Below are 14692 nucleotides of genomic sequence, written 5' to 3' on the forward strand. Positions count from 1 at the left end.
TAAATTTTTACATTATACATCTTCGTTTTTCATAAAAACAGAAAATTTCTTAAAAGCCAAATAGTTGTAGGTGGCAATAAGTCCTGCACATGCATCCAGCAGTCAGAAATTTCTTGGAAATGCTGCTTAAAATGATTTGCTTTATCACAGGTGGAAATTAAAAATTCCTGCCTGAGCAAACCGTTAACTAGAGAAAATAACTTAGTTAGAGCTAAAAACACACGATGATGATATGTAAAATTTTGATCTGAAAGTAAAATGAAAATAAATAAATCAGTAAACAAAATAACAACAAACAAATCAAATTTCTTTAAGTTTGTAAAAGGTTTGTTCTAAGAAGATATCAAATAGTGTTAAAAGCAAACTGATTATAGTTTCAATACACACACACACATATTTATAACTAATATTAAAATAAAGTTATATTTTAACCGTGGTTTGGCTGGTTAAAATCAAATTTGATTAGCTTCAACCAATTTTGACCATTGGCTGGGTCATTGTCATTATTATTTTTTGCCAACCCCTGCTGCCCCCCCCCTTTTTATAAATAAGTTTAACTGAGGACCAAGATATTTTTCAGTTGGAAAGTAGCACCAATAACAAGATGCTCATTGTTACAATGAAAAATAATGCAATATATATACATACTTAACTTATTCCAGTTAATAGATGACAGTATTAAATATGTATCCTCTAAATCCACTTTTAAATCACGCAAGAACATGGCGGTTTTTTCTTCCCATAAGTCATAATCTTGTTCAAATAGTTTCTCCATCATTTTCTGTAGGGAGAAGAAAAAAAGTGATTATAAGAAGTAAATTAGCACACAGCACTCAAAATGGTTAGCTTAAATTAAATGGAGTGAATTTTTAGATTTATATTAACCACTAGGTAGCTTTAAAAAGTCTACTACTCAAGGAAGACTTAGAGTTAAAAGAAGAGGATATGACCTGGGCAACTTTGGAATGGGAGTAAGGAAAACTGGTAATCAAAGTGACAAAGACAAATCAACAGTAGTATGAAAGTTGCTCTTGCAGTTTGCATGCAAAAAATATTGCAGCATTTTCATAGGTCCCAGCAATACTGGATTTGTCTGCTGTCTAGACAGCTGGAAATTGGTTCCACCCTTAGCTTTTATGCATCAGCTAAACCAGCGGTTCTCAACACATGGGTTGTGGCCCACTAGTGGGCCGAGGGCAGATTAGCACTTGGCCGTAGACTTTGGTCTAGATTCTAAAAGCCAAGATAAATCCTGGGGTCTAATATTTGTTCGAGACAATTCACTGCTGAGATGTATGTGCCTTCAGTCAAAAGCTCTCCGTGGCTGTTTGCCAATAAAGAATCTGTTTCAAAATTAAGAGAACATCTCTAAAATATGAAATTTAGTGAATAAAATTCTATTTGAAGAAAATTACTTAAGAAATAGAAATTAACTTCAAATGATGAGTACTCCTTAGTTAAACTATTGCGTGAACAATCTCTAAAATCACTTTGTAAAACAACCTCATTGATCTCGTTACATTATAAAGATATATTTCTTCCCATAATAAGTTTTACTTGAAAAGTTATTTGTTAGTTACTGGGCCTCAAGTTTTACTTTTCAAAAAATGGTGGGCTGCACTACAGAAAAGGTTGGGAAACGCTGAGCTAAACTGTTTTGGTATTTTTAAGTTGAATCGTTTGTGCGTTCTATTGTATAAAGAACAAAATAAACATATTCTAAAAATTTGTTTGAAAAAGCATCAAGTTATATTTTAAAAAATCCTTCATTGCTCACAGAATTCGATCGGTTCCTTTGCTTCTGAATAAAAATTATCAAAAAATCCTGTTCCTCTTTAAAAGTTGTTTTTTTGAGAAGTTTTTCATATTCTTAAGAATGGACCTAGTTTGGTTAACTTCCTTTCTTATTTCTTGCAAGTATGGAATGGTTAAAAAACCAAAAATGAATTAGAACATTAATATCAAAGCAGTAACATCGCTACGGGAGGTGGGGGGGGGGGGGGGGGGGGGGGGGGGGGGTCACCCATCTGGAGAGTGACACCCAAAGTGGAATTGCAAGTTTTGCAAGCCGGTTGCTCATATTCGGACCATGGTCTGTATTTAAATCACTTCCTCTATATATAATTTTTATTTCAAAGCAATTTTACACTAAATTAGATTTTAAGAAAATTTGAGTTCAAAGGTAAAAAGACAAAACTTTTTTTCCCCTTTTAAATCTAAGTGGCCATGTTTCCAGAATGAATTATTTTTCTTGGATTGAGTCTGTTTTAGCAGCAAACAGTCAAGTTGATACAAAGTTTTATGAGAAATAAAAATTCTGTATTTGTGTATCCAGATAGCTGAAAAACATTTTAAAATAGGAAAACTTACTATGAAAAATGAGTGATAATAAAATATTAACTGGATTGGTTCAGCAAACACATTGACATATTCTTGTTCAAAAAGGTTCATTTTTCTGAAACATAAAATGAAATGCTAGTAAGTTAAAATAGAAAACACAAAAAAAAGTCAAGATATTTAAATTTTATATTATATAAAATATATATATATTCAACTTATGTTACATTATTTGTAGAGATGTCATCTTAAACTTAGAAATTTCAGTTTAAAGTCTATCAATTTTTAAAGTTTATCAAGAGTTGATAACATATCTCCCAAGCACACATCTATGCTACAGATGCATTCACTGAAATAAATAAATAAATAAATAAAGACCATAAAATGAATGGTTGACTGATTTCCACAAGTTTTTACATGTAACCTGTCAGCTGGCTTACTTAGAAAATCTGACTAAACATACAAAATAAGTTAGGGGAAAAAATCATATTTTACAATTGACTCTGCTTTCGGTTCAGGACAAGTTAAGAAGGAAATTAATTTTGCAAAAATATTTCTATTTTCCATTTGTACTCAGTTTAAATATGCAATAATATCAGGGGTGCTTCCTTCAAGAGTAATGACGAATCCCCCTAAATATCACAAAGAATCCTCCCTAAGGGCAAGAGCATCCCGAAAGAGAAAAATACCCATCAAACATCCCCCTAAAAACTTCAATGATGCAGTTAGCACAATGACACACCCTAGGTGCCCCCCCCCCCCCCCGATAACAATATTTCTCAAAAACAGTAAAGGGCAGTTAACTTATCGGCCATCCGTCCTGTCCATCCCGTTTTTTGACGTGACGGGCTGCCGACTAAAACAGAGTAGCATTCACATACGGTCGCCGCACATCAATCACATGACTGAACTCACCCACCTGAGAAAAGAGCACGCAGCTAGGTGGGAACCAATGAAATACTGTCCTACTTTTGACGGCCGTCAGATATCAAGGTTCTTCTGATCGAAACCGGTCCCGTCCAAGATGGCTTGCTGTCATGGCAACCAGCAAAGAAAACCTTTTTCAGGAGGAGAAAAACGTGATGAACGGAACGGATGGCCGATATGTGAACAGGCTCTAACAGTAGACCTTTAGTCAGAATTCTCAAATGATTTTATGTATAATAAATGCTGTACTTCAAAAAGTAGTAGGGTGAAAAAATATTACTCCAGTTAAACTGCCTGTGCTCATTACATTCTTTTCAATGATTTTACCATTAACGCACTACTAGAGTGTACTCAGTACTCTCATGCTCACACCACATAAAAAAATTTCACTTTAGAATTGCAATAAACCTTTTGAATATAATTTATGCATAACACTTTTAACAATGTGAATTAATAATACATACACACTGCGATTACAGGACTGTAAAATCTTAGAAGTTGAAGGGTAGTTTTGAAGTTGATTCCATAGATACAGTATAAAATAATTATGGGACTGTAATGTTTCATACAAGAGCTCACATACAATCTGAAAATGGAAAGAGTTAGCAATTAAAATATAATTTGCACATTCAAATAAGTACTTTTAGAAGATATTTAAGTAGACTATACAATACAAGTGTTAAACTTGTTTTTTTTAAAGTAAAGAAATCTAATTGTCTCCCTTTTACTTATATCATACATTTTCCTAAAATAACAGATTAACACACAGACGCACAATTTAAAAGAGGAAAAGGTAAAATGCAAGCAAATGCAGCAGAACTTATTCAATCTTCACCAAATATGGAAGCTACTGTAAATGTTATAGAAGAGGATGATGTTGAACTGTCCTGGCCGGCTTACAATATCTATTACAGTGTTAATGTTATAGAAAAGTCTGAAAACGAAAATTTTCCCCTTTCATGCAAACTTTGCCCGTTAAGCAAAAAGCTTTTGGTATCAATGTCATCCACACATAGAGATGTAAAATTTCCGGAAATTTTGAAGTGGTGAAAAAAAAACCGTTTTTTTACCTTTTTTATCGGGAAAATTTGGAGAAAATGGAAATTTTGATTTTTTTTTTATGAATAAAATTAGGATTTCTTAATAGCTCTGTGTTTCTTGGAACATATAAAGGGTTGAGCATTAAAAAATATATGCTTATCCTTTTTTTTTCTGCTTGACAGAAATACATATGAAGGCAAGATTAATTAGAAAAAAAAACCTTTTTGTTTTACAATTAAGAGCTTTCATGGTCAAACACCAGAAATAAGTCCAGTCGTCATTCAACCATCAATATTGGGTAATGTGTGTCTAATCATAAAAATTACATTTTATATTTTAGATTCCCTTTGAAACTTGAAATATTAATTGAAATTTTCGACTTTCAAACACGATATTTTTTTTTTTTGAAAGAAAAATAATACAATGTTACTGTCTGAAAATAAAAGCTATTGAGTTTTGATTTTTTTCAACTCAGTCTAAGTCCAAATCGAAACTAAATTGATTTTTCTTAAGCTGAACCAAAACTTAAACTGGAGTTTCAGTTTATTCATATGTCCGTGCTAAGCACAGTAGTAAAAGTAGTCATACCAGCACTTTTGAACATAACTGAGTTATTAGAACCAAGTTGTTCTCAGTTTCGTATTTTACATAATACTAATTTTACATAATTTAACAGTAATTTTACATAAATAAAATGTTTTAGGGTCATTTGATCAAGAACTTAAAAACACCTTTTTGCTTAGCACAGCGATATACGGGTGCGGCAAAAAAGATATCGGACAAAAATTGTATCATCGAATGGAAGAAAGGTAATTTAATTTTAATAAGTACCTAATTTATTTTTGTTTCTCACTTTATTAGAAACCAGTTTACAATATATTTCCTGGTTTATGTATTGTTTTTCGGTTTTCTTACAATTTTAAATAAAATACCTGCTATTTTAAGTTGTTTAACCAAGTAGAACAACAGTTCCTTTGCTTGTTGTGCCCCGGCAAGCAGTATTTGAAAGGGTATGTCGTTTCGAGTGGCTTGGAAATGATCGTCGATGTCCGGAAAGTTGACAAAATGAACAATGAACATTTGAATTAATCGCCAGGTCATCCAAAAGTGAGTTCAATGAAATCCTTGGATTTCCACGAGAGCAGTTGTTCGTAAGATGGGAATTTGTGACCGATAAGTGCGACTAAGGGAAAAAACAGCTCAAAGAATGGAAGCTACGAGTTTTACGAGTTTCAAAAAGTCCAGACATTTGTATGACTCCAAAGATGCCAAAAACATTTGAGACGGGCCGCAAGGCCACGCTGAAAGAGATAGTATTTAACCAGCTCATATCCCCCAGAACAATAAGAATTGGTCTGTAGCCAAGCACTTTAAAAATGTTAAATATCGCCAAAATCCGAAGTGAAGCTTGGTCCGTGATGGAATCAGCACAAGTGAAAAAAAAAAAAAACTCTAGTTTTTTGTGGATGAAGGCCATAAAATGAATCAAAAAGTGAGCAAGAAGGACATTTTAGAAGTTATTGTACTTCTGTGGGCCTAAGAGCACTTCAGCAATGTGAACTGGACATTTTACTTGAACTCCACACCGATTCATATGGTCAAAAAGACAAAAGTGGTGCAAGGCGCATTTTTTTTGACATATTATCTTTTGAGTGGACGCTCTACTCCCTAGACCTCAATCCCATTGATTACACTGTATGGCCTATTTAGGAGTCGAAGGTCTACCCTAAACTACACGTAATTTTGAACTCTCTAAACCAATTACAATTTATTAATATAATAGGGAATAGGATTGATTAAAGGACTTGAATAAAAAATTCAATAAGCAGTTGCATCTCTGTATTACTGCAAAAGAATGCTAGTTTGAAACCAATTGAATTTACTGATTGCTAAAGGTCTTCTCGTATTATTATTTTTTATGCTTTATTAGTTTATTCATTTTTAATAAAGTTTCATAGAAAATTGCTTGCCCGGGTTTTTTTTGCCGCACCCTGTACATTTGATTCACACAGTCAGCAGAAACATAGTTTTTGGTTGATGCTATGCTTGTTTGTTTCATGAAGAAGGAAAATAAATTCTTCACTAAGGTTATTGGTTTAAGATTTTCTGAAACAAGTGTTATTAAACGTTTTTTGATCTATATGCAAATTATATTATCACACAAAAACTTGCATTAAGGTTAGACAGTATTTTAACATAAAATGGGGGAGGGGGGGGGAATTGCATCAGAATTTAAGTGGGAAAATTTTCTAATCACTTTTTGCTGAAAATTTCAGTTAAAACCCTGAAAAGTTGAAAAAATTCTTTTTTTTTTCAGTTTTTCTGAAGTGGAAATTTATTCCTTTGGAAAAAAAACGTTTTTTTTTCCGTTTTTCGGACATTTTTCGTTTTTTCCCCCGACTGTTTTCATCTCTATCCACACATAATTTAAAATTGTACATTGAAGAAATTTCAGGATTCTTTCTTATGTTTTATATTTCGAATAGCTTATTTCAGCTTATTCAGTAAAGGGACAGTTTTCATACTTATTTATTTTTGAGACTTTAGTGATTGAGTGTTGATATTTTAACATAACAAAAGTCAATTATTAAGTACTTGCAAATTTTTGAGATTATTTGTTAGAATTGAAAAAAAGTTTCTATTTCATTCTATCTGTGGCATAAGAAAGAGGATGATGTCTAGGTTTGGATTCCTAGCTTGAAGCTCAAAATTAATTAATTAGTTCCTATAAAATTTAATCCTATGATGAAAATTTAAGTTTTTCTCTTCTGTTTAAAACATGTTTTTCATCATCTAATCCACTTTGTGTACATGTTTGTTGATGTAAATTTAAAAACAAATTACGGCTGCTTCTATTTACATTTTCAAATAGTTGCGTTGCACTTATTGAATTAAATATTCGCTGGCAAGAAAGGATTAAGAAATTGAAGTGAATTCTTTCAACTTTTAAATTCTTTCTTGCAGAGAATATTTGTAAAAATTGTAAAAAAAAAATGTTTTGGAGTCAAGGGCGGCCATATAGAGGGGAAAGGGGGGCTTGAGCCCCCCCCTTGAAATTAGAATTTCCTTGTTTTTAATACTTTTCTCTTTGCAAAAATGTAAAAACAATTCTCCTCCAGCCATTAGTAAATAAGTTATTAAAAATATCGAATTTTAATGACTCTAATCTGTCCTGAAATCAGTTTCCACAGGGAAAATATCCAGCTAAACCACAAGGAAAATATTTGAGCCCCCCCTTGCAACTTTGCATATGGGCGCCCATGTTTGGAATGACAAGTTGGTTCAAAAAAAAAAAAAAATAAATAAATAAATAAAATAAATAAATAAAAAAAATAAATAAATAAATAAATGAATAAATAGATAAAAGAAAGAGATAACTCTAAGTAACATTACATGTTCAAATGAGCTAGTTTTATTAATTTAAACCACTTTTCAAACTTTATCATTCAATCCTCAAACAGTGTGTGTGTGTGTGTGTATGCTTTTCATTTACTTATTTTTTTAAAAGTAGCGAAGTAGTTGCTACATTTCAAAAGTAGTTTGTAGTTGCTACTTTTTAAAGAAAGTAGTTGTAGTTGCAGATAACTAAATTTGCAATAAGAAGTTGTAGTTTGCTACAAAAAAAATTTAGTTTTTCCAACCACTGCTTCAGCCAAACCAGGAAAAATGTGACAAATGGGGCACGCAACAGGAGTTTTCACTATTTTTTTCACTTAGAATCTAAAATCTGAAAAGGTTGTGATCGCAAACATTCCGGATTTGGGGTTCCCATCAAGGACGCCCATATGCAAAAGTGTAGGGGGGGGGGAGCTCAGATATTTCCCCCATGGTTTAGCAGGATATTTTCCCCATGGAAACTGACTTTAGTGCAGATTAGAGTTATTACAATTTGACGTTTTTAATAACTTATTCATTAACGGCTGGAGAAGAAATGTTTTTACGTTTTTGCAAAGATGAAAGTACTAAAAGCAAGGAAGTTCTAATTTCTAAGGGAGGGCTTGAGCCCCCACTTACCCTCCCATATGGGCGCCCTTGGTCCCCATACTGTACATATATCAAATTTTAAATAATAGTTCAAGCGCAGGAAAAACACTTGCCCTGGTGTGGTCTAAAGTCAAGTTTTGACCAACTTGCGTTATTTAGCTGGGGTTTTACAAGTATTTAAAAGCATTGCAATTTATGATGCAACATTATCATATCAAAAATTACTTACTTTGATACCAATATTGAATTGAACACACTGGCACTGAAAAAAAGAAGTATATGTCATGAAAGAGATAAACTAAATTTCTTAAATTAAAATATATTACATAACATTTATGTAAGTGAAGCTTTCAAATAAATGACTGCATTTGTTGGTGGATTTTCATATTTACATATATTATCTACGTCTACCAAAGTTAACCATTTCATTTCATTTATATTCCTTTTACCTACTCATTTTAACTGCACATTTCAAAGTTATTTAATTCATGAGTTGTACTTTTTAAGCAATGGAACATTATGTCAGTTGCGGTAAGTTACAGTCCTAAGCCAGGGCTAAGGCAGAAATACATAAAATACACTGCCAGCTCAGTTGTTCAACCCGAGGACTGCAGTTTCTTGCTTTTTAGCACTCATCAGCATGGAATAGGAAGTAACTGAGCTGAAGGTGGAAAACCTCTTAAAGGAGCCAAGAGTGCCAAAGAAACTGGTAGCTAAAGTAACTTACTGAAAAGTACCTAGCTTTGCCTTCAATCTTTTAGTTGAACTGCACTATTGCTGTTGTCACAAGTCTGGTGTGCTAATTTTGCATTAGCTATCAGCTTGTTTAGCCCTCTTGGCTCCTTTAAGAGGTTTTCCACCTGCAGCTCAGTTATTTCCTATTCTGGGCTGATGAGTGCTAAAAAGCACGAAACTGCAGTCCTCAGATGGAATAACTGAGCTGGCTGTGTATTTTATGCATTATGTCGCAAATTCAGAATTTTTGGTTTGAAGAAGAAAATCATTTGATCATCATCAACAAACAGGGTTTAAAGGCTATAAGCCTGTTCTGGCCTCTTTCTATCCCTTACATAATCTTCCCCTATCTCTTTTTTTCTTCAACTTATATTCCATGGCAGCCCTTGGGTTTGATAGAGGAATGATAATAGAGTTGTCAGTTTTCATTAGGTAATTTCATGAATTCTTGTACATCTGCGGCGGCTTTAGCGTCTGGGGCGGCATTTTGGTTTGACTGTCTGAAACACATATTTCATTTGGGACAAATTTGTGCACAAAAGTATTTTGCAAACATAATTCCTTTTTTGTTGCTTGGGAATTTGAAAAGTATGTGAAGGTTATAGATCCTTATGTTCTCTTAAGCTTATTGTACACTAGCGGCACTCGCACGGCTTTGTCCATAGTAGAAAAGCAAAAGGTCATTTGGTTTGTCTGTATATTTATAAATAATGGATGGTGAATTTCTCGCCAATTGGCTATGTTCATTCGCTCTTCCCATGTTAAGGTTCCATGTCATGATAATTTTGTAATTTACTCGTCCATCTAATGACAATTTTGCTACGGAAAATGTTTTTAAAATTGAAATAGAAAGAGAACAAAATCCAATTTATGAAAAATCGCTTCGAGGTGCACACCCCCATGATACAAACTTTGTACCAAACTTCATGAAAATCGGCCGAACAGTCTAGGTGCTATGCGCGTCACAGAGATCCGGACAGAGATCCAGACAGGCATTCAGCTTTATTATTAGTAGAGAAGAGATAATTGCTGTCGCCAACATCAGTTGGTCATGTGTCCAGTTGGAAAGCGAGACAAAATAGGTGGGGTGGGGTCCGATTTTCATCAGAATCCTCCGCCCAACTCCACAGATAGAAGGTCCCGATTTTGTACAACTAGGACATGAGGTCGAATTTTCTGAGCAGGCTGGGCATAAGGTCCAGATGTTGAATTTTAACCTTTAACTCCAACTAATTTTGTTAAATATTAAATTGATTTGAAAGTGACTTGACATTGGCAATTTCCCAGAAAGCAATTAATTATTATTCACAACGTTTTAAATAATGATAAATTTTTGGTGGTCCAGTTTTTGACCTACTGCAGTCCCGACCGTGTACAGGGCTCCCCCCCCCAGAGGACTGAGTATATATTTTTTCAAAAATATTCCATATTATAAAAGAAAAGAAACAAACGCTCCTTGGGAAAACAAAGTTAATTTATAAGGAAAAAATATAGAATGCTCTGAAAAATCTTTTTTTCTCTTAAAAAGAACCTTAAAATTAAATTTTTCAATTTTTTTTCATCCCCACCTCTCTTTTTTCTTCTCTCTCAGTCAAAATCCTCAAAGGGCGTCTGAAATCTCATTTCCAGAGGCTCAATTTTGCAACATTTCTAGGGGAATGCAGCAACCAACTACCAACACCTTGCCATCTAACAACATCGAAAATCATTTAAGGCTGCTTTTTCGGAACAACAATTTTGAAAATTGCACAGCCCCTAACGTTACCGAATATGTTGTACAGTAGCGTTTTTAAGATTTCTGTTTTGAAAGACTTCCAGACAAAGGCCTCGCGCCTCGAACCCCTCCTTCTAATACCATCCAAATTGTCAAAAAATGGACTTTAAATAATGGACTTAAATAAATAACAATTTTTGGGGGTGCAGGGGGGGGGACAAGGTTTTACTTTTTGAAGAACGTTTCATATTAAAAAGAAAGAATTACTAAAAGGAATGAAAATAAAATATTTTTGTAAAGCAAAAATAAACACACATCATGAACGTTTTTTTAAAAAAAATAATTAATTTTTAAACTGTGGGGAGGGGCGGAAAATTGCAGATTTGTTCGAGGCGGAAAAACTGCTACAGCCGGCCCTGTGTACATGTAATATATATATAATGAGAAAAGAAGGAATGTTATTATTAAAATAAAAATCAGGGAAAGGGTTTAATTAGAAAAAAAATATTTTCCCAGAAAAGCAAATGAAGTTCTGATTCACTTTTGGTCATAGGCAGCTTGTACGAGGGGGCAAGGGGGGCAACTGCTCCCTCACTTTCAAAAGTAAAGAGGTTTTGCCCCCTCATTTTTCAGAGAGAGTTTTAAAAATTAATGATTGACACAAAAATGGTTTTTTATAGAATGAATTGATTTATTTCAGAAAAGAGGGCAAAAAAAAAAAAAAAAAAAAAGAACTTTTCTCATCTTGTTTCATGATAATGGAACCTTAAAAAGGAAGGAAAAGGCTCTGGTGGCCATCCATCCCACTTTATATGCCATATTCCACATTTTTTTTAAGTTAAAAAAACAGCAATATTAAAAGCCAGTAATGAAGTCCAATTTTACAAAAAAAAAAAAAAAAAAAAAAAATCAGGAACCATGCCCTCTAACATGTTCACTTCTTTTGGTGCACCAGCCGCCTATGCCTTTGGTTTCAATAAAAGTCACTTGCTACACTTGAGTGACATGAATGTTACATTGTTGAGTTAGATGGTACTTTACATTTCTATTATAAAATAAAAACTCAGTTTTTACGTTAACCTAGCATTTTGAAGATGAACATCATAAAACTAATAAATTGAGATAACAAGTTGACTTACTTCATATTTATGGGACAAATTTGATGGAAACTCACATGCTTTTGTTCTAATATCTTCATCTTCATCTTGCAAGAGTAGTATACTATCTTCACACAAGCTAAAAACAATATTGGTATTAGTAACATATGATAAATATTAGAGTTCACATGTAACACTGAGACCTAAGACTTGATGTATATATATATATATATATATATATATATATATATACACACATACAGTCAACCCTCGTTTATCGCGGTTAATTTGTTCCAGACTTCACCCCGATAACTGAATTTCAGCGAAGTAGGATTCTGTATTTATAAACCGAAAATTTTCCTTATTAGAGAACATAAAATTTACTTACGACTATTTAAATAGGTTTTTAAGATAGAGCACCCTAGAGAGACATGAAACAGCACCCTTAGCCATCATTAAATTTGTAGTTTTCAGTATATTGTACAAAATAATACACTAGACTAAAAAGATATCAAGTTATTAATTATTTAGAAATAAACTATACACACACTTGTAGTTCTTACACACTACTACTAATCTATGAAAATAGCTAACTTGTTTGATGATGAATTAATTGCCAGTTAGTGACCGTATGTGCCCCCGTTTTTCCTCGACATTCGTCCTCATTAAAGGTATTACGTACACAAATTAAAAAGTTAGTACATTGTTGAACACCATATACACTACAGATGTATTTATCCCTTAGTAATAATACAGTGATTTATACTTTTCAGTTAGTAGTATAAATCATTGCTTAACGATTAAAATGAGATAGCGATTCCCTTTACTTTCTTCGGAGATTTCATACCTCCATTCCCTCAACTAGTTCAACTACAGCCCCTCAGAAGAGCTCACCTCACTTAAAAGACATACTTCGTTATTCTTTTGTAGTAAAAAGTTTACACGAGCACATAAAAAAGGTTAATTATTATATTTGGAAGAAAAAAAAACTAGAAAAAAATGAGATGTAGTGAAGCCGCGAAAGTTGAAGAGCGAAGTAGCGACGGACGACTTTATATATATATATATATATATATATATATATATATATATATATATATATATATATATATATATATATATATATAATAAAAGTGAAAAATATTGAAAAGACCACACCAAGAGCCCATAGATGCGCAACGCAGCAAAACTAAAAAGCCAAGTAAATATAAAATTAAGCAAACAGAATTTCAAATATTAAACAAATAATAAATAATAAATGATGATAAAAAGGAAAAATACAAACAGCTATTAAGTAGGAATAGATAAAGAGTGAATCCAGAGCTCATCAGCCGTGGAGGATTCATTAATTATGGTCAAAAGACCAAAATTTTAACTATGAAGCAAGTGGTGCTTCTGCCCATTGTTACTCTATATTACATGTACTGGAGCTTAAACATTCTCTTCTAGTTCATAGTTAAAATTTTGGTCTGTTGACCATAATTAATGAATCCTCCACGGCTGATGAGCTCTGGATTCACTCTTTCCTACTTAATAGCTGTTTGCATTTTTCCTTTTTATCATCAGTTATTATTTATTACTTGTTTAATATTTGAAATTCTGTTTGCTTAATTTTATATATATATATATATATATATATATATATATACAGTTGGATCTCTGTTTAAGGACGCTTTATTTAACAAGTTTATCTATTTAAAGACGGCTTTTCACGATCCCGAATGCTCCACTGTAGTTTTAAAAGCACTCTATTTAAGGACGCATTCTACTTAAGGACGATTTTTTGTGGTCCCTTGCAAGTCATTGAATAGAGAGGACACTGTATATATATATATATATATATATATATATATATATATATATATATATATATATAAAGGCAAAAAAGCTACTTAAGAGAAAAAATAAAAAGGATTTATACACAAAGATCAGGGATGCTAATGCATGTAATTAAACCAATTTTTCATATAATTTCATATCAATAATGTGACACAGGAGAGAAGGTAAATGACATGCTGTTGCATTTGTATGATTAAAAATTGTGCCATAAAGATTTTAAACAATTTATAATATGATGACCAAACAAGGTCTATACCACACACACACACACAAGCCCAAAAAGAAAAAGCCTTAGCAATTATTGTAGAATTTATATTGTAATTTGATTTTGAATTACAATAAGAAAGAGCATTAACAGGACTAAGTTTTTAACCAGTATATCTTGTTTTCTCTCAATTCATTATTTCTTTGTTTACCATAATTTATCGATTCAATTTTAGTAGGTAGCAACCAGAGGGGGGGGGGGGTATAGAGCCCGTGCCCCCACCCCAGAATGCTAGTTTGAACAATTTTCAAAAATACTTTTTTTTTATTCGAATGAAGATGAACACACTTTGAGAAAACGAAGTGGTTCCAAAGTAAGCAGGGACGATGAGAATTGTTTAAAACTTCCCCCTCTCTCCTTTTCGGCATTTATTTTTTCTGTAGTTAGGAACTCATTTGAAACGTTAGTGATTACAAGATCGTGTTTTCTTCCGTGTGACCTCATCAAGTGTAAGTGATTTTATTAATTATTTTGTTGTATTTTTAAGTTATTTCATGCCTTTTTAACGTGTTCCTTTTTTTCTTTCTGTGAATGATCTTAAAAATATGAATAGTTTAGAGCTTTTGGTGTTAAAAATTCGTGTGCATTTTGATTTATTTCATTGATATAGTAAACGAAGTAATAACAAGTATTGATTTCCATTTATTAATTTGAACATCTTACCGCCATACTGTTGTTTCAAGTACTTTAACGTGATTTCACTTCTGGCATAAGAACAATTAATGTTTTTGAATAAATTGCAAAACTTATACC

At 32.6% G+C, this 14692-nt stretch overlaps 1 protein-coding gene across 1 annotated transcript in view; it reads right to left on the reverse strand.

The window, feature by feature from the left end:
- Positions 1–14692, reverse strand: part of LOC129222437 (thyroid adenoma-associated protein homolog) — a 73749-nt gene continuing 59057 nt past the window's right edge. The window contains exons 26-31 of the mRNA XM_054856951.1: positions 11866–11974; positions 8247–8267; positions 3729–3850; positions 2371–2455; positions 649–781; positions 1–247 (exon numbers count right to left, since the gene is read on the reverse strand). Of these exons, the coding sequence (XP_054712926.1) occupies positions 30–247; positions 649–781; positions 2371–2455; positions 3729–3850; positions 8247–8267; positions 11866–11974 (688 nt within the window). The 3' untranslated portion in view covers positions 1–29. The remainder of the gene's footprint in view (positions 248–648; positions 782–2370; positions 2456–3728; positions 3851–8246; positions 8268–11865; positions 11975–14692) is intronic.

The sequence above is a fragment of the Uloborus diversus genome, chromosome 5 (assembly GCF_026930045.1).
Source record: "Uloborus diversus isolate 005 chromosome 5, Udiv.v.3.1, whole genome shotgun sequence".
Lineage (NCBI taxonomy): Eukaryota > Metazoa > Arthropoda > Arachnida > Araneae > Uloboridae > Uloborus > Uloborus diversus.